The 14,161-nt window shown below is 36.7% G+C and overlaps 1 protein-coding gene and 1 long non-coding RNA gene across 2 annotated transcripts in view; both read left to right on the forward strand.

Moving 5' to 3' along the window:
* Positions 1-8,727, forward strand: part of LOC111976820 (myelin transcription factor 1) — a 58,055-nt gene extending 49,328 nt beyond the window's left edge. The window contains 5 exon segments of the mRNA XM_070447754.1: positions 4,617-4,838; positions 5,039-5,130; positions 5,338-5,441; positions 5,689-5,832; positions 6,035-8,727. Coding sequence (XP_070303855.1) covers positions 4,617-4,838; positions 5,039-5,130; positions 5,338-5,441; positions 5,689-5,832; positions 6,035-6,178 — 706 coding nt within the window. The 3' untranslated portion in view covers positions 6,179-8,727.
* Positions 8,728-9,237: 510 nt separating this feature from the next.
* LOC139029019 (uncharacterized) lies at positions 9,238-13,813 on the forward strand. The gene is made up of 2 exons (XR_011481230.1): positions 9,238-9,270; positions 9,380-13,813. It is a non-coding gene; the product is annotated as an uncharacterized lncRNA (long non-coding RNA).
* Positions 13,814-14,161: the final 348 nt, after the last annotated feature.

The raw sequence follows: 14,161 nt of genomic DNA on the forward strand, positions 1-14,161 counted from the left end.
TACTATTTCACTATGTAACACTATTTCACTAATGTAACACTATTTCACTATGTCAACACTATTTCACTATGTAACACTATGTAACACTATTTCACTATGTACACTATTTCACTATGAACACTATTTCACTATGTGACACACTATTTCACTATGTAACACTATTTCACTATGTAACACTATTCACTATGTAACACTATTTCACTATTGACACTATTTCACTATGTAACACTATTTCACTATGTAAACACTATTTCACTATGTAACACTATTTCACTATGTGACACTATGTAACACTATGTAACACTATTTCACTATGTAACACCTACTGTAACACTATTTTCACTATGTAACACTATTTCACTATGTAACACTAATTTCACTATGTAACACTATTTCACTATTGAACACATAAACACTATGTAACACTATTTCACTATGTAACACTATTTAACACTATTTTTACTAGTAACATATTTCACTATGTAACACTATTTCACTATGTAACACTATTCACTATGTAACACTATTTCACTATGTAACACTATTTCACTATGTAACACTATTTCACTATGTAACACTATTTCACTATGTAACACTTATTAACACTATGTAACACTATGTAACACTATTTCACTATGTAACACTATTTCACTATTGGACACTATTTCACTATGTCACACTATGTAACACTATTTCACTATGTAACACTATTTCACTATTAACACTATTTCACTATGTCAACACTATGTAACACTATTTCACTATGTAACACTATTTCACTATGTAACACTATTTCACTATGTAACACTATTTCACTATGTAACACTATTCACTATGTGACACTATTTCACTATGTAACACTATTTCACTATGTAACACTATGTAACAACTATTTCACATGTAACACTATTTCCTATGTAAACATATTTCACTATGTAACACTATTTCACTATGTAAACACTATTTCACTATGTGACACTATTTCACTATGACACTATTTCACTATGTAACACTATTTCACTATGTAACACTATGTAACACTATTTCACTATGTAACACTATCACTAGTAACACTATTTCACTATGTAACACTATTTTCACTATGTACACTATTTCACTATGTAACACTATTTCACTATGTAACACTATTTCACATTGTAACACTTATTCACTATGTAACACTATTAATCACTATGTAACACTATTTCACTATGTTCACTATTCACTATGTACACTATTTCACTATGTCGACACTATTTCACTAGTAACACTATTTCACTATGTAACACTATTGTAACACTATTTCACTATGTGACACTATTTCACTATGTAACACTATTCACTATGTAACACTATTTCACTATGTAACACTATTTCACTATGTGACACTATTTCACTATGTAACACTATTTCACTATGTGAACACTATTTCACTATGTAACACTATTTCACTATGTAACACTAGTAACACTATTTCACTATGTACACTATTCACTATGTAACACTAATTTCACTATGTAACACTATTTCACTATGTAACACTATTTTCACTATGTTGACACTATTTCACTATGTGACACATTTCACTATGTAACACTATGTAACACTATTTCACTAGGTAACACTATTTCCACTACATGTACACCTATTTCACTATGTAACACTTTTTCACTATGTAACACTATGTAACACTATTTCACTATGTAACACTATTTCACTAGTACACTATTTCACTATGTAACACTATTTCACTATTGTACACTATGAACACTTGTAACTATTCATATGAACACTATTTCACTATGTAAACACTATGTACACTATTTCACTATGTGACACTATTTCACTATGTAACACTATTTCACTATGTAACACTAGTAACACTATTTCACTATGTACACTATTTTCACTATGTACACTATTTCACTATGTAACACTATGTAACACTATTCACTATGTACACTATTTCACTATGTAACACTATTTCACTATGTAACACTATTTCACTATGTAACACTATGTTCACTAATGTACAACTATGTAACACTATTTCACTATGTACACTATGTAACACTATTCACTTATGTGACACTATTTCACTATGTAACACTATTTCACTATGTAACACTATTTCACTATGTGACACTATGTAACACTATTTCACTATGTGACACTATTTCACTATGTAACACTATTCACTATGTACACTATGTAACACTATTTCACTATGTAACACTATGTTCACTATGTAACTATTTCACTATGTAACACTATGTACACATTCACTATGTGACACTATTTCACTATGTAACACTATTTCACTATGTAACACTATGTAACACTATTTCACTATGTGACACTATTTCACTATGTTGACACTATTTTCACTATGTAAACACTATTAACACTTATTTCACTATGTAACACTATTTTCACTATGTAACCACTATTTCACTATGTAACACTATTTCACTATGTAACACATTCATATTGACACTATTTCACTATGTGACACTATTCACATTGACACTATTTCACACTATGTACACTATTTCACTATGTACACTATTTCACTAATGACACTATTTCACTATTAACACTATTTCACTATGTAACACTATTTCACTATGTAACACTATGCACCTATGTGACACTATTTCACTATGTAACACTATTTCACTATGTACACACACTATTTCACTATGTGACACTATTTCACTTATTGACACTATTTCACTATGTGACACTATTTTCACTATGTGACACTATTTCACTATGTGACTATCACTATGTAACACTATTTCACTATGTAACACTATTTCACTATGTAAACACTATTGTAACACTATTTCACTATGTAACACTATGTTAACACTATTTCACTATGTAAACACTATTCACTTGTAACACTATTCACTACAATGTAACACTATCACCTATGTACACTATTTCACTATGTGACACTATTCACTATGTAACACTATTTCACTATGTAACACTATTTCACTATGTAACACTATGCACCATGTGACATATTTCACTATGTAACACTATTAACACTATTTCACTATGTAACACTATGTAACACTATGTAACACTATTTCACTATGTAACACTATTTCACATGTGACACTATTTCACTAATGTAACACTAGCACCTATGTGACACATTTCACATGTGACACTATTTACTATGTAACACTATTCACTATAACACTATGCACCTATGTGACACTATTTTCACTATGTGACACTATTTCACTATGTAAAACACTATTTCACTATGTAACACTATTTCACTATGTAACACTATGCACCTATGTGACACTATTTCACTATGTGACACTATTTCACTATGTAACACTTATGTGACACTATTTCACTATGTAACACCATTTCACTATGTAACACTATTTCACTATGTTGACACTATTTCACTATGTGACACTATTTCACTAGTAACACCATTTCACTATGTAACACTATTTCACTATGTAACACTATTTCACTATGTGACACTATTTCACTATGTAACACTATGTTACACTATTTCACTATGTAACACTATTTCACTATTGCACTATTTCACTATGTGACACTATTTCACTATGTACTACTATTATATTCACACTATTCACATGTGACACTATTTCACTATGTAACACTATTTCACTATGTAACACTATGTAACACTATTTTTCACTATGTAACACTATTTCACTATGTGAACACTATGTAACACTATTTCACTATGTAACACTATTTCACTATTGTAACACCATTTTACACTATGTAACACTATTTCACTATGCACACTATTTCACTATCTACACTATGTAACACTATTCACTATGTAACACTATTAACACTATTTCACTATGTAACACTATTTCACTATGTAACACTATGTAACACTATTTTCACTATGAAACACATTTCACATGTAACACATTCACTATGTAACACTATTTCACTATGACACTATTTCACTATGTAACACTATGTAACACTTTCACTATGTAACACTATTTCACTAGTTAACCTATGTTCACTATGTAACACTATGCACCTATGTGGACACTATTTCACTATGTAAAACACTATTCACTATGTAACACTATTTCACTATGTAACACTATTTCACTATGTAACACTATTTCACTATGTAACACTATTCACTATGTGACACTATTTACTATGTGACACTTATTTCACTATGTAACACATTTCACTATGTAACACTATTTCACTATGTAAACACTATTCACTATGTAACACTATTTCACTATGTAACACTATTTCACTATGTAAACACTATTCACTTATGTAACACGTGTTACATAGTGAAATAGTGTTACATAGTGAAATAGTGTTACATAGTGTTACATAGTGAAATAGTGTTACATAGTGAAATAGTGTTACATAGTGTTGCATAGTGAAATGATGCCAGCTACTGTAATGGCAGTCTTACACATTCATTTTTTATATGAAATTATGTTATAATTATATTTACCATACACTTTGTGATTTACATCTCATCTCTCTCTACAAGTCACATATCTATAGATATACTAATGTTAGACCTCTCTCTCTGTCGCTCTCTCTCTTCCCTACAGATGCCCTGTGCCTGGCTGTGACAGCCTGGGTCACATCAGTGGGAAGTATGCCACTCATCGCAGTGCCTATGGGTGCCCGCTGGCTGCCCGCAGGCAGAAGGAGGGGCTGCTCAACGGTAACCCTTTCTCCTGGAAGGCCTTCAAGACAGAGGCCCCTACCTGCCCCACCCCCGACTGCGATGGATCAGGACACGCCAACGGCAGCTTTCTCACACACCGCAGGTAAGGACCAATCACAACACAGAACAAAAGGCCAGCTTCCTCACACACCGCAGGTAAAGACCAATGACAACACAGAACACAGAGCAGATTATTACCCCTGGTTGCATCATCAATCTAACTGTATCATTTTGTGTTTCATTTCATGGTTTCAAATACTCAACTTGATGAAATGGACCATTTTTATTCCTCCTGTTTTGTAGTCTCTCTGGCTGTCCCAGAGCCTCCTTTGCCAAGAAGAAAGCCAAGTTCCCTGGAGAGGAGTACCTGAGCACCAGGTTCCGGGCCAGTGACGGTAAGAGCACAACGGAAATAGGGAACACCTTTATGTGGCAGTCAATGTCTAGTCAATACAGTATTTCAAACTAGGATGTTTGTTCATTACCATCACCATAATGATGAGAGAGCGTTGCGTCGTTTCGTTTTTATCAAACTATGATGTTGGCCCAGTTTTCCTGTTCTCTCTTGTGACATCATGCGTCTCTCCCTTTCCATCCTGTAGTTCTGGATAATGACGAAGACATCAAGCAACTCAACAAGGAGATCAATGAGCTCAATGAGACCAACAACGAGATGGAGACAGACATGGTGAACCTGCAGACACAGGTGTGTGTGTGTGTGTGTGTGTGTGTGTGTGTGTGTGTGTGTGTGTGTGTGGTGTGGTGTTGTGTGTGTGTGTGTGTGTGTGTGTGTGTGTGTGTGTGTGTGTGTGTGTGTGTGTGTGTGTGTGTTTGCGTACGTGTCACATTATTGAGTCAAAATCTAACAGTTTACATTGTGGTTTATTGCAAATGCTGAGCTCAAGTAAATGTCTATACAGAACTGTGTAAATAACTGTTGTGCTGTGGTGCAGATCTCATCCATGGAGAAGAACCTGAAGAACATTGAGGTGGAGAACAAGCTGATTGAGGAGCAGAACGAGGCTCTCTTCATGGAGCTATCTGGCCTCAGCCACGCCCTGATCCGCAGCCTGGCCAACATACGTCTCCCACACATGGTGAGTTAAATACACTTACATACAGTACAGAAACAGCTGAGGCCGAGGCTTGAACATGCAGACACAAACTAATACACACACTAACACAAACTAATACACACACTGACAGAAACACACTAAACAGAAACACACTAAACAGAAACACACTAACAGAAACATATACTGTACATACAAACTGAAATTCCTTGTTTTCGCATCACAGCAGGAGCCAATCACTGAGCATAATTTCAACAGCTACTTGAGCACCCTGACTGACATGTACACCAACAAGGAGTGCTTCCAGAACCCAGAGAACAAGGCGCTGCTGGAGAGCATCAACAAGGCTGTGAAGAGCATCAAGGTGTAAAAACCTCCAACGAGGGAAAAAGAGTGAAAACACGTAAAAGGAGAGGAGAGATGGAGTCAAGAGACCACAGTATATTTACCGAGAATACAAATACAAAAAGGGCATTCAGGTTTTATAAACGACAACTTAAATTAAACCCAGGGAGCATTCTGAAAAGAAGAAAAAACTGAACTAGGACCAAAATCCAAACATGCTGCTGCTGGGATCGGAAGGAGGAAGTGGAACGGAATCAAATCCTTCAGTTTGAATTGATGAACAAATATCTATATCTGGGGGGTTGTTTGTTTTATGTTTGTCGTTTTCATGTCTGTCCTGTTTTGGAGGTGTCTCGTTGACTGTCCCGATGTATACTGTAATTCAAGCTTTAGTTCAGCAACAATTTGGAGAAGAAAGAAAGATGGAAGTAGTGGGTCTGACCTGCCTACGTGAAGTGAAGAAACCCGTTGAGGAAATAACAAAAACCAAGCCGAAAAAACGCCAACATTGTGTCCTAGGGAAGACACTAAGGCTTCAAGAAAGGTTTGCTCTGGGGCAGGATAAGGAGAGCGTGCTTGTGAGCGCTGCAGCAACCCCTATTGAGGAGAAGCAAATGGAGAATCACTGGACTCTGAGGTCTTCTTGAGCAATGGTTCATGCACTTATTGTTGTTACTACTGCAGCAAGATGTCAACACGGCTCTACGGCTCAATTCAGCGGAACAACTCTTCAGATGAAGATGAAGTCACAAATCACTGGGGAATTTTTCTCTTCTGAAAATCAACAGTACAGCCTGTACTATATTTGTAATGGAACAACTGGTGTATGAGAGCAGCAAATGCAGCTTTTTTTCTTTGAACTGAATGACAATAGTAATGGTCAATTCCAGTTAGTCATATCAATAGTTTTTATGAAGATAGAAATTTCACTTCATTTCAATGAATAGTTTGTGGTACAATAATTCTTGTTATATAAATTATAAAACATTTGTGAATGCTCAAAATTGTAATTTATTGCCATTTTATGTTAAACTACTTGTATTTATTTAATGTTATCTATTTATTAACTTTATTTTATTGTTTTGTGAAACACAAAATGCAACCCTGCTGGTCTATCATGGCCATAAAGATTTAAAACAGGGAGTCTTCTACATCAATATTTAAAAATCTATATAGATAACTGTTCACACTTAATTATTTTATATATCTTATTTTATTTTAAATATTTTTTTTTACATTTTTAAGTGCAGATATTTTATAACTGACAAAGTTTTGATAATTTTATAAAACTGTTTTCATTTCTGTTATTTCTGTTATGATAAAGTATCTTCAGAAAATCCACGGCTTAAAAAGAAAGTATGTATTTATTATTTATTTAATATTGAAGAAATTGACTGTCATATGGTTGTATATTTATTTAGTCATTGCTGTGTGTGCTGTGATGGCTGAGTCTTAGTAGTCTTAAAATCCATTGCTAATATTTAAATAAAGAAAAAAACATGGTCCGAAAGAAAATAATAGAATATTGTTTGATTTGCTTTCATAGATATACCAGCAGTTGTTCCTAAGCAGAATAACCAACAAAAGCAGTCACTGTTCTGTTGGTATCAGATTGTCTTTGTGTCAGCAAGGAATTGTTTGCGTTTTGTCAGGAAAAATAAGACCAAGAAAGTAGAAGGATAAAATGTTTCTTCCCAGAGCGCTTTGTAGTGGCCAACACTGGCTAACCCAAAACATCTTTAATGTACCAGAGATGTTTTAATGCCTTTTGATCAAATATTTTTCTCTGTTTATTCTTTTCTCTAAATGTCTTGGGCAGAAGCTCCATAGAGCTCTGTTCCAGTGTGTTCTAGAGCTCTGTTCCGGTGTGTTCTAGAGCTCTGTTCCAATGTGTTCTAGAGCTCTGTTCCAGTGTGTTTTAGAGCTCTGTTCCAGTGTGTTCTAGAGCTCTGTTCCACTGTGTTCTAGAGCTGTTCCAGTGTGTTCTAGACTAGATGTCTGGGTCTAGAACACTTTAAGGAAAAACTAAACCATCAAGGAGAATGACAACTAATATCAGATCCACTTCTACGCCCATGTAGCCTTATTTTAGATTTCATTTGTTGATGCACAAAGTGCCACAAAACCCTCACTTTCTTTCCTGATTCTTTGCATTCTGCAATGTACAATGTCTAGTCACGTGACATGACCAGGGCATCAGAACGAGAGTTGGGATTGTTTCAGATGCCTTTGTTTCTTTGCCAAGATGGCCATAAGTACACTGTATATACATTCTGTATAAATAGAATTTTAAAAGCTATATGAATAGAAACATGCATATATTTTTCCAGTGTAATTGTTGCCTCTTTTCCTCTTCTGTTAGCCTATCAGAGGAACTACACTTGTCTGGGAGTTGTGACGAATAGAGGTGGATATGACTGTGGATTTTTAGGTTTCCTTTTCTATGGATTTCTCTCTATCTTTGATCCAGACATGGTGAAAATGCTAACGCATGTTGTAGTGAATCTGAAATGCTAATGTATGTTGTAGTGAATCTGAAATGTGTGTAATCTTAACTAAATGGTTGGCTCTTTGTTCAAGTGTCCTGTGAGTGAGTTCATGCATAGAGGCCTCTTCATAGTGGTCACATTGGCGCTATATTGTGCAGTACTGTGTCGTTGTGATAAGGTTATGATAAGGTCAGCTCTCAAACACAGATCACAACGTTAAAAAGCCAATAGGGAAAGTGTAGTACTTGCTCTGAGTGATCTGTTGCAACTAGTAGGAGATTCTTTGGTAATATGATGAGGTAGCCTAGTGGGAGACCCAGTGATAATATGATGAGGTAGCCTAGTGGGAGACCCAGTGATAATATGATGAGGTAGCCTAGTGGGGAGACCTGTGATAATATGATGAGGTAGCCTAGTAGGAGACCCTATAATACTGATGAGGTTAGCCTAGTGGGAGACCTGTGAATAATATGATGAGGTCGCCTAGTGGGACAGCCTGTGATAATATGATGAGGTAGCCTAGTGGGAACCCTGTGATCAATATGATGAGGTAGCCTAGTGGGAGAGCCGTGATAATATGATGAGGTAGCCTAGTGGAGACCCTGTGATAATATGATGAGGTAGCCTAGTGGAGACCCTGTGAAATAATATGATGAGGTAACCTAGTGGGAGACCAGTGATAATATGATGAGGTAGCCTAGTGGGGAGACACTGTGTAATATGATGAGGTAGCCTAGTGGGAGACCCTGTGATTAATATGATGAGGTAGCCTAGTGGGAGACCCAGTGATAATATGATGAGGTAGCCTAGTGGGAGACCCAGTGATAATATGATGAGGTAGCCTAGTAGGAGACCCTGTGATAATATGATGAGGTAGCCTAGTAGAAGACACTGTGATAATGGGTAGTGTAATTAGCTTTCAGCAAGTGTAATGAAACTCTCTTGTGTATTTTTTTTAAACCATTGAAAGTGCCAGCATTTGAGTATGGACTTCTAATAGCACACTGGGTTATGGCCACTAGCAATGTACTGGTACTCACCCCCAGCAGAGTGAGAAAAAGAGAAACAAATACCTGCATATTTACCCTGTTTGTGTTTTAATGTACAGTACCAGTCAAAACTTTGGACACACCTACTCATTCAAGGGTTTTTCTTTATTTTTACTATTTTCTACATTGTAGAATAATAGTGAAGGCATCAACACTTTGATATAACACATATAGAATCATGTAATAACCAAAAAAGTGTTAAAAAATCTAAATATATTTTAGATTGCAGAATCTTCTAAGTAGACACCCTTTGCCTTGATGACAGCTTTGCACACTCTTAGCATTCTCTCAACCAGCTTCACGAGGAATGCTTTTCCAACAGTCTTCCAACACTTGTTGGCTGCTTTTCCTTCACTGCGTTCCAACTCATCCCAAACCATCTCAATTGGTTTGAGGTCAGGTGACTGTAGAGGCCAGGTCTTCTGATGCAGCACTCCATCACTCTCCTTGGGCAAATAGCCCTTACAACAGCATGGGTGTGTGTTTTGGGTCATTGTCCTGTTGAAAAAGAAATTATAGTCCCACTAAGCGCAAACAGGATGGGATGGCGTATCACTGCAGAATGATGTGGTAGCCATGCTGGTTAAGTGTGCCTTGAATTCTAAATAAATCACWGACAGTGTCACCAGCAAAGCACACCCACACCATCATACCATCCACATCCTCCTCCATGCTTCACGGTGGGAATCACACATGCAGAGATCATCCGTTCACATACTCTGCATCTCACAAAGACACGGCAGTTGGAACCAAAAATCTCATATTTGGACTCATCAGACCAAAGGACAGATTTCCACCAGGTGTGTCCATTGCTCGTATTTCTTGGTCCAAGCAATTCTCTTCTTATTGGTGTCCTTTAGTAGTGGTTTCTTTGCACCAATTCGACCATGAAGGCCTGATTCAAGCAGTCTCCTCTGAACAGTAGATGTTGAGATGTGTCTGTTGCAATCTGAGGTGCAGTTAACTCTAATGAACTTATCCTCTGCAGCAGAGGTAACTCTGGGTCTTCCTTTCCTATGGCGGTCCTCATGAGAGCCAGTTTCATCATAGCGCTTGATGGTTTTTGCGACTGCACTTGAAGAAACTTTCAAAGTTCTTGAAATGTTCCGTATTGACTGACCTTCATGTCTTAAAGTAATGATGGACTGTCGTTTCTCTTTGCTTATTTGAGCTGTTCTTGCCATAATATGGACTTGGTCTTTTACCAAATAGGGCTATCTTCTGTATACCAACCCTACCTTGTCACAACACAACTGATTGGCTCAAACGCATTAAGAAGGCAATACATTCCACAAAKGAACTTTTAACAAGGCACACCTGTTAATTAAAATGCATTCCAGGTGACTACCTCATGAAGCTGGTTGAGAGAATGCCAAGAGTGTGCAAAGTTGTCATCAAGGCAAAGGGTGGCTACTTTGAATAATCTAAAATATTTAAATATATTTCGATTTGTTGAACACTGTTTTTGGTTACTACATGATTCCATATGTGTTATATCAAAGTGTTGATGTATTCACTATTATTCTACAATGTACAAATTASAAAAAATAAGAGAATAACCCTTGAATGAGTAGGTGCGTCCAAACGTTTGACTGGTACTGTCAATCTAAACACTGTTTGAGATGTATAATTCCCTTTGCATCAGTGTCTGGGGTGTTTGATTCAATTAATGCTATTACGTTTTTATACATGGCAGTAATACTTTTCAGACCAAAATCTTTTGACCATCCCCTCTATTGTTTTTATAGAGGGGATGCAGAGTTTGGCTCGCAGGTTACTGGAAAGAACTGACTAAATCTACAAAATAAATACGATACTAGGACATTAGCCAAAGCTTGCGGCGATAGCAGGGATTGGATCAAAGCCCTCCAAGTGAAAAGAGAGGAACGTGTGGGAGTGGAGATTGATTTGCAGCGCTAGAGGTCTCCCTCTTGGTTTGAGAGAGAGAGAGAGAGGCGTTTGTTACATAAATATGTGTCCATCACTCAGAATGTCAAAACCTTTAAAGGCTTCTCCCCTTTTGTCTTGTGTAACCTTTCCTCAGGAAGGAGTTCTTGATACATTTGATTTAAGAAAGTAGCTTATTCTTCCACCTTCCTTTAATGCACATGCATACTACACTACAAGAGTATACAGATTAGGATTATTCTCATATCTTATTCGATATGGTATGACCCCTTTTAAACTGCTTGACCTGCACTGAGATGTAAGATTAAATGGCTAAATGACAGTTCAACACGTTTATAAAGCTAGGTACAAAACTTCATGTAATCAAGTGTTAACAACAACAGCTTGTTCATTTGATAATGAGTGATGAACATATTCTTCATATATAAGGAGTTTACGTCCTCTGTATTTGTAATGTTTTAGTATTTTTCTAAATGGCCGATTGTGATGGGATTAGAAGCACTGAAAATGTGGACTGTGTCAAATCGGCACAGAGTAGAGTGTGTGACTGGTTTTGGTTAAATACAGGGTCATGTTACGCCAGCCAATGTAACGCTGTGTTGACCGTTTTTATTTATAAACACTACATTTGACTACATGGATGATAATGTTCATGTCTATGTATGAGACAGGATGGAGGAGCATGGTGACATATTGTTTTTGTTTTGCCATGACATGTAAAACGATCCATTTCAGTTGATAGTTGTGAATGGATGTGGTCTCATGTAGGGGTTGTAAAAGTAAAAGCTATAAATCTCTGTTTGCTCTGATCAAAAGTGATCACACACCTGTGAATCCCCCTGAATAATGCAGAATATAAAAACAATGATCTGATATATCAGTCTGTGGTAGGCCAGGGTATACAAAGATCCTTAATGTCCTCTCTTTAATGACCTTTGCCCTTCCTTCACCAGTTAAAGTGAGGACAGACAGAGTAGAGTACCCTGTAAACATGAGGAAAGATAGCCCAAAGCTCCCTATTCTGAGATTGGTACTGTACACATCTGGAGGCCCCTGAGATTGGTCCCCTGATTCTGTTCTGTCCAGCAAAGGGAGGTAGCCAATCATTAGGTGCCTATACTTCAAACATTATCATCCAATAAAAAAAAACACAAAACATAACAAATCAAAGTAGATCACATTACATACCACACTAACATTCCCAGGAGAAAGTCATATCTGGTAGAATGGTAAAAGGTGTCATTTAGCTAATAAAAACCAAACCAAACTCTCTCTGTAGGTACTGTAGCTTAAAGCTGTGTGCTTTTTATCATGTGTGCCTTTCTCGCTCCACTCATTGCAGGCAAAGGTATGTTTACATTTGAAGAAGCTGGCTCAAATCCTGCTCAGGAGGTTGGCAGGGGTGAAGACAACATTTTCAGGGGGTCAGGAAGGATTGGGGGGGCTATTTAAAGAAAGGGAAAAAATTATTAAACGTGTCTTTGACAGGCAGGAGAAGATACTATTGCTGTTGCTGTGGTGACACATTCATGTTGTTACAGAGACACAAAACATCAATATGATATAATGGTAAAGAAACTGTGATCTAATTACGATGATTCAGGTACCCAACTGCATGGACAGTTTCTTTGAAGGAAATATCCAAATGAGCATAACCTTTATTATAGATAATGCATTAGTGTGTAGGGCATTATTTTTAAAAACAATGTGGAAGTCTCTGTACATATTTGTATTAAGGAACAATGTTATTGTTGTTGTATTAAAGAAAATTTGAAAAAAAAAGTTTGTGACTAAATGCACAGCCAAGGGTTGTCCTGCTAGCCCATTTTTACAGAGATGAGCTATTTTTACTGGTGATTTTCTAGGCATTGATATTATTAATACCCTTATGAAAATTAAAAACTTCCGAAATTACAAGCACTTCCACAATGATAGATAGTAAGGATTTTTGTTACTTTTGTAGAGGTGGTTGTTCTTTTGCTACCATTTTGTAAAGCAGGACAGGCCTTGGCTGTATGGCCTCTGGGTCTCCTGTTTTCTTTTGGAAGTTAACTCTGTAGTTGGGCTGAAATTGTGACTCTGTGTTTGTGTACTTGTGTACATGTTCCCATGTTCCTGTGTCAGTATTATAAACAAGATAAGTGATGTCAGTTATTGTGGGGGTATCAACCATGTTATCTATGAAAAATATTAATAAAGAATTATAGACAAGTGCATCGGTCGCTTGCGTTAATTGGTGTGTGTGTGTGTGTGTGTGAGAGAGAAGAGAGAGGAGAGAGAATGAGAGAGAGAGAGAGAGAGAGAGAGAGAAGAGAGAGAGAGAGAGAGAGAGAGAGAGAGAGAGAGCGTGTGTGTGTGTGTGTGTAGATGCCATACACTGTAGGCTATGGGTTGCCAGAGAATAAAAGAAAGAAAAACCGTCTCTCTTGTTTTTGTCGTTTGCCAAAATGGAGGACATGTTTTGATGACAGGCTGCACGGACATGGCTGAGCACTGCCATCTGCTGGGCTACATGGAATCTCAAATAGTGTGCCACAGTCACATGACATGTTTGAGTCAGAT

The sequence above is a fragment of the Salvelinus sp. IW2-2015 genome, linkage group LG17 (genome assembly GCF_002910315.2).
Source record: "Salvelinus sp. IW2-2015 linkage group LG17, ASM291031v2, whole genome shotgun sequence".
NCBI classification, from domain to species: domain Eukaryota; kingdom Metazoa; phylum Chordata; class Actinopteri; order Salmoniformes; family Salmonidae; genus Salvelinus; species Salvelinus sp. IW2-2015.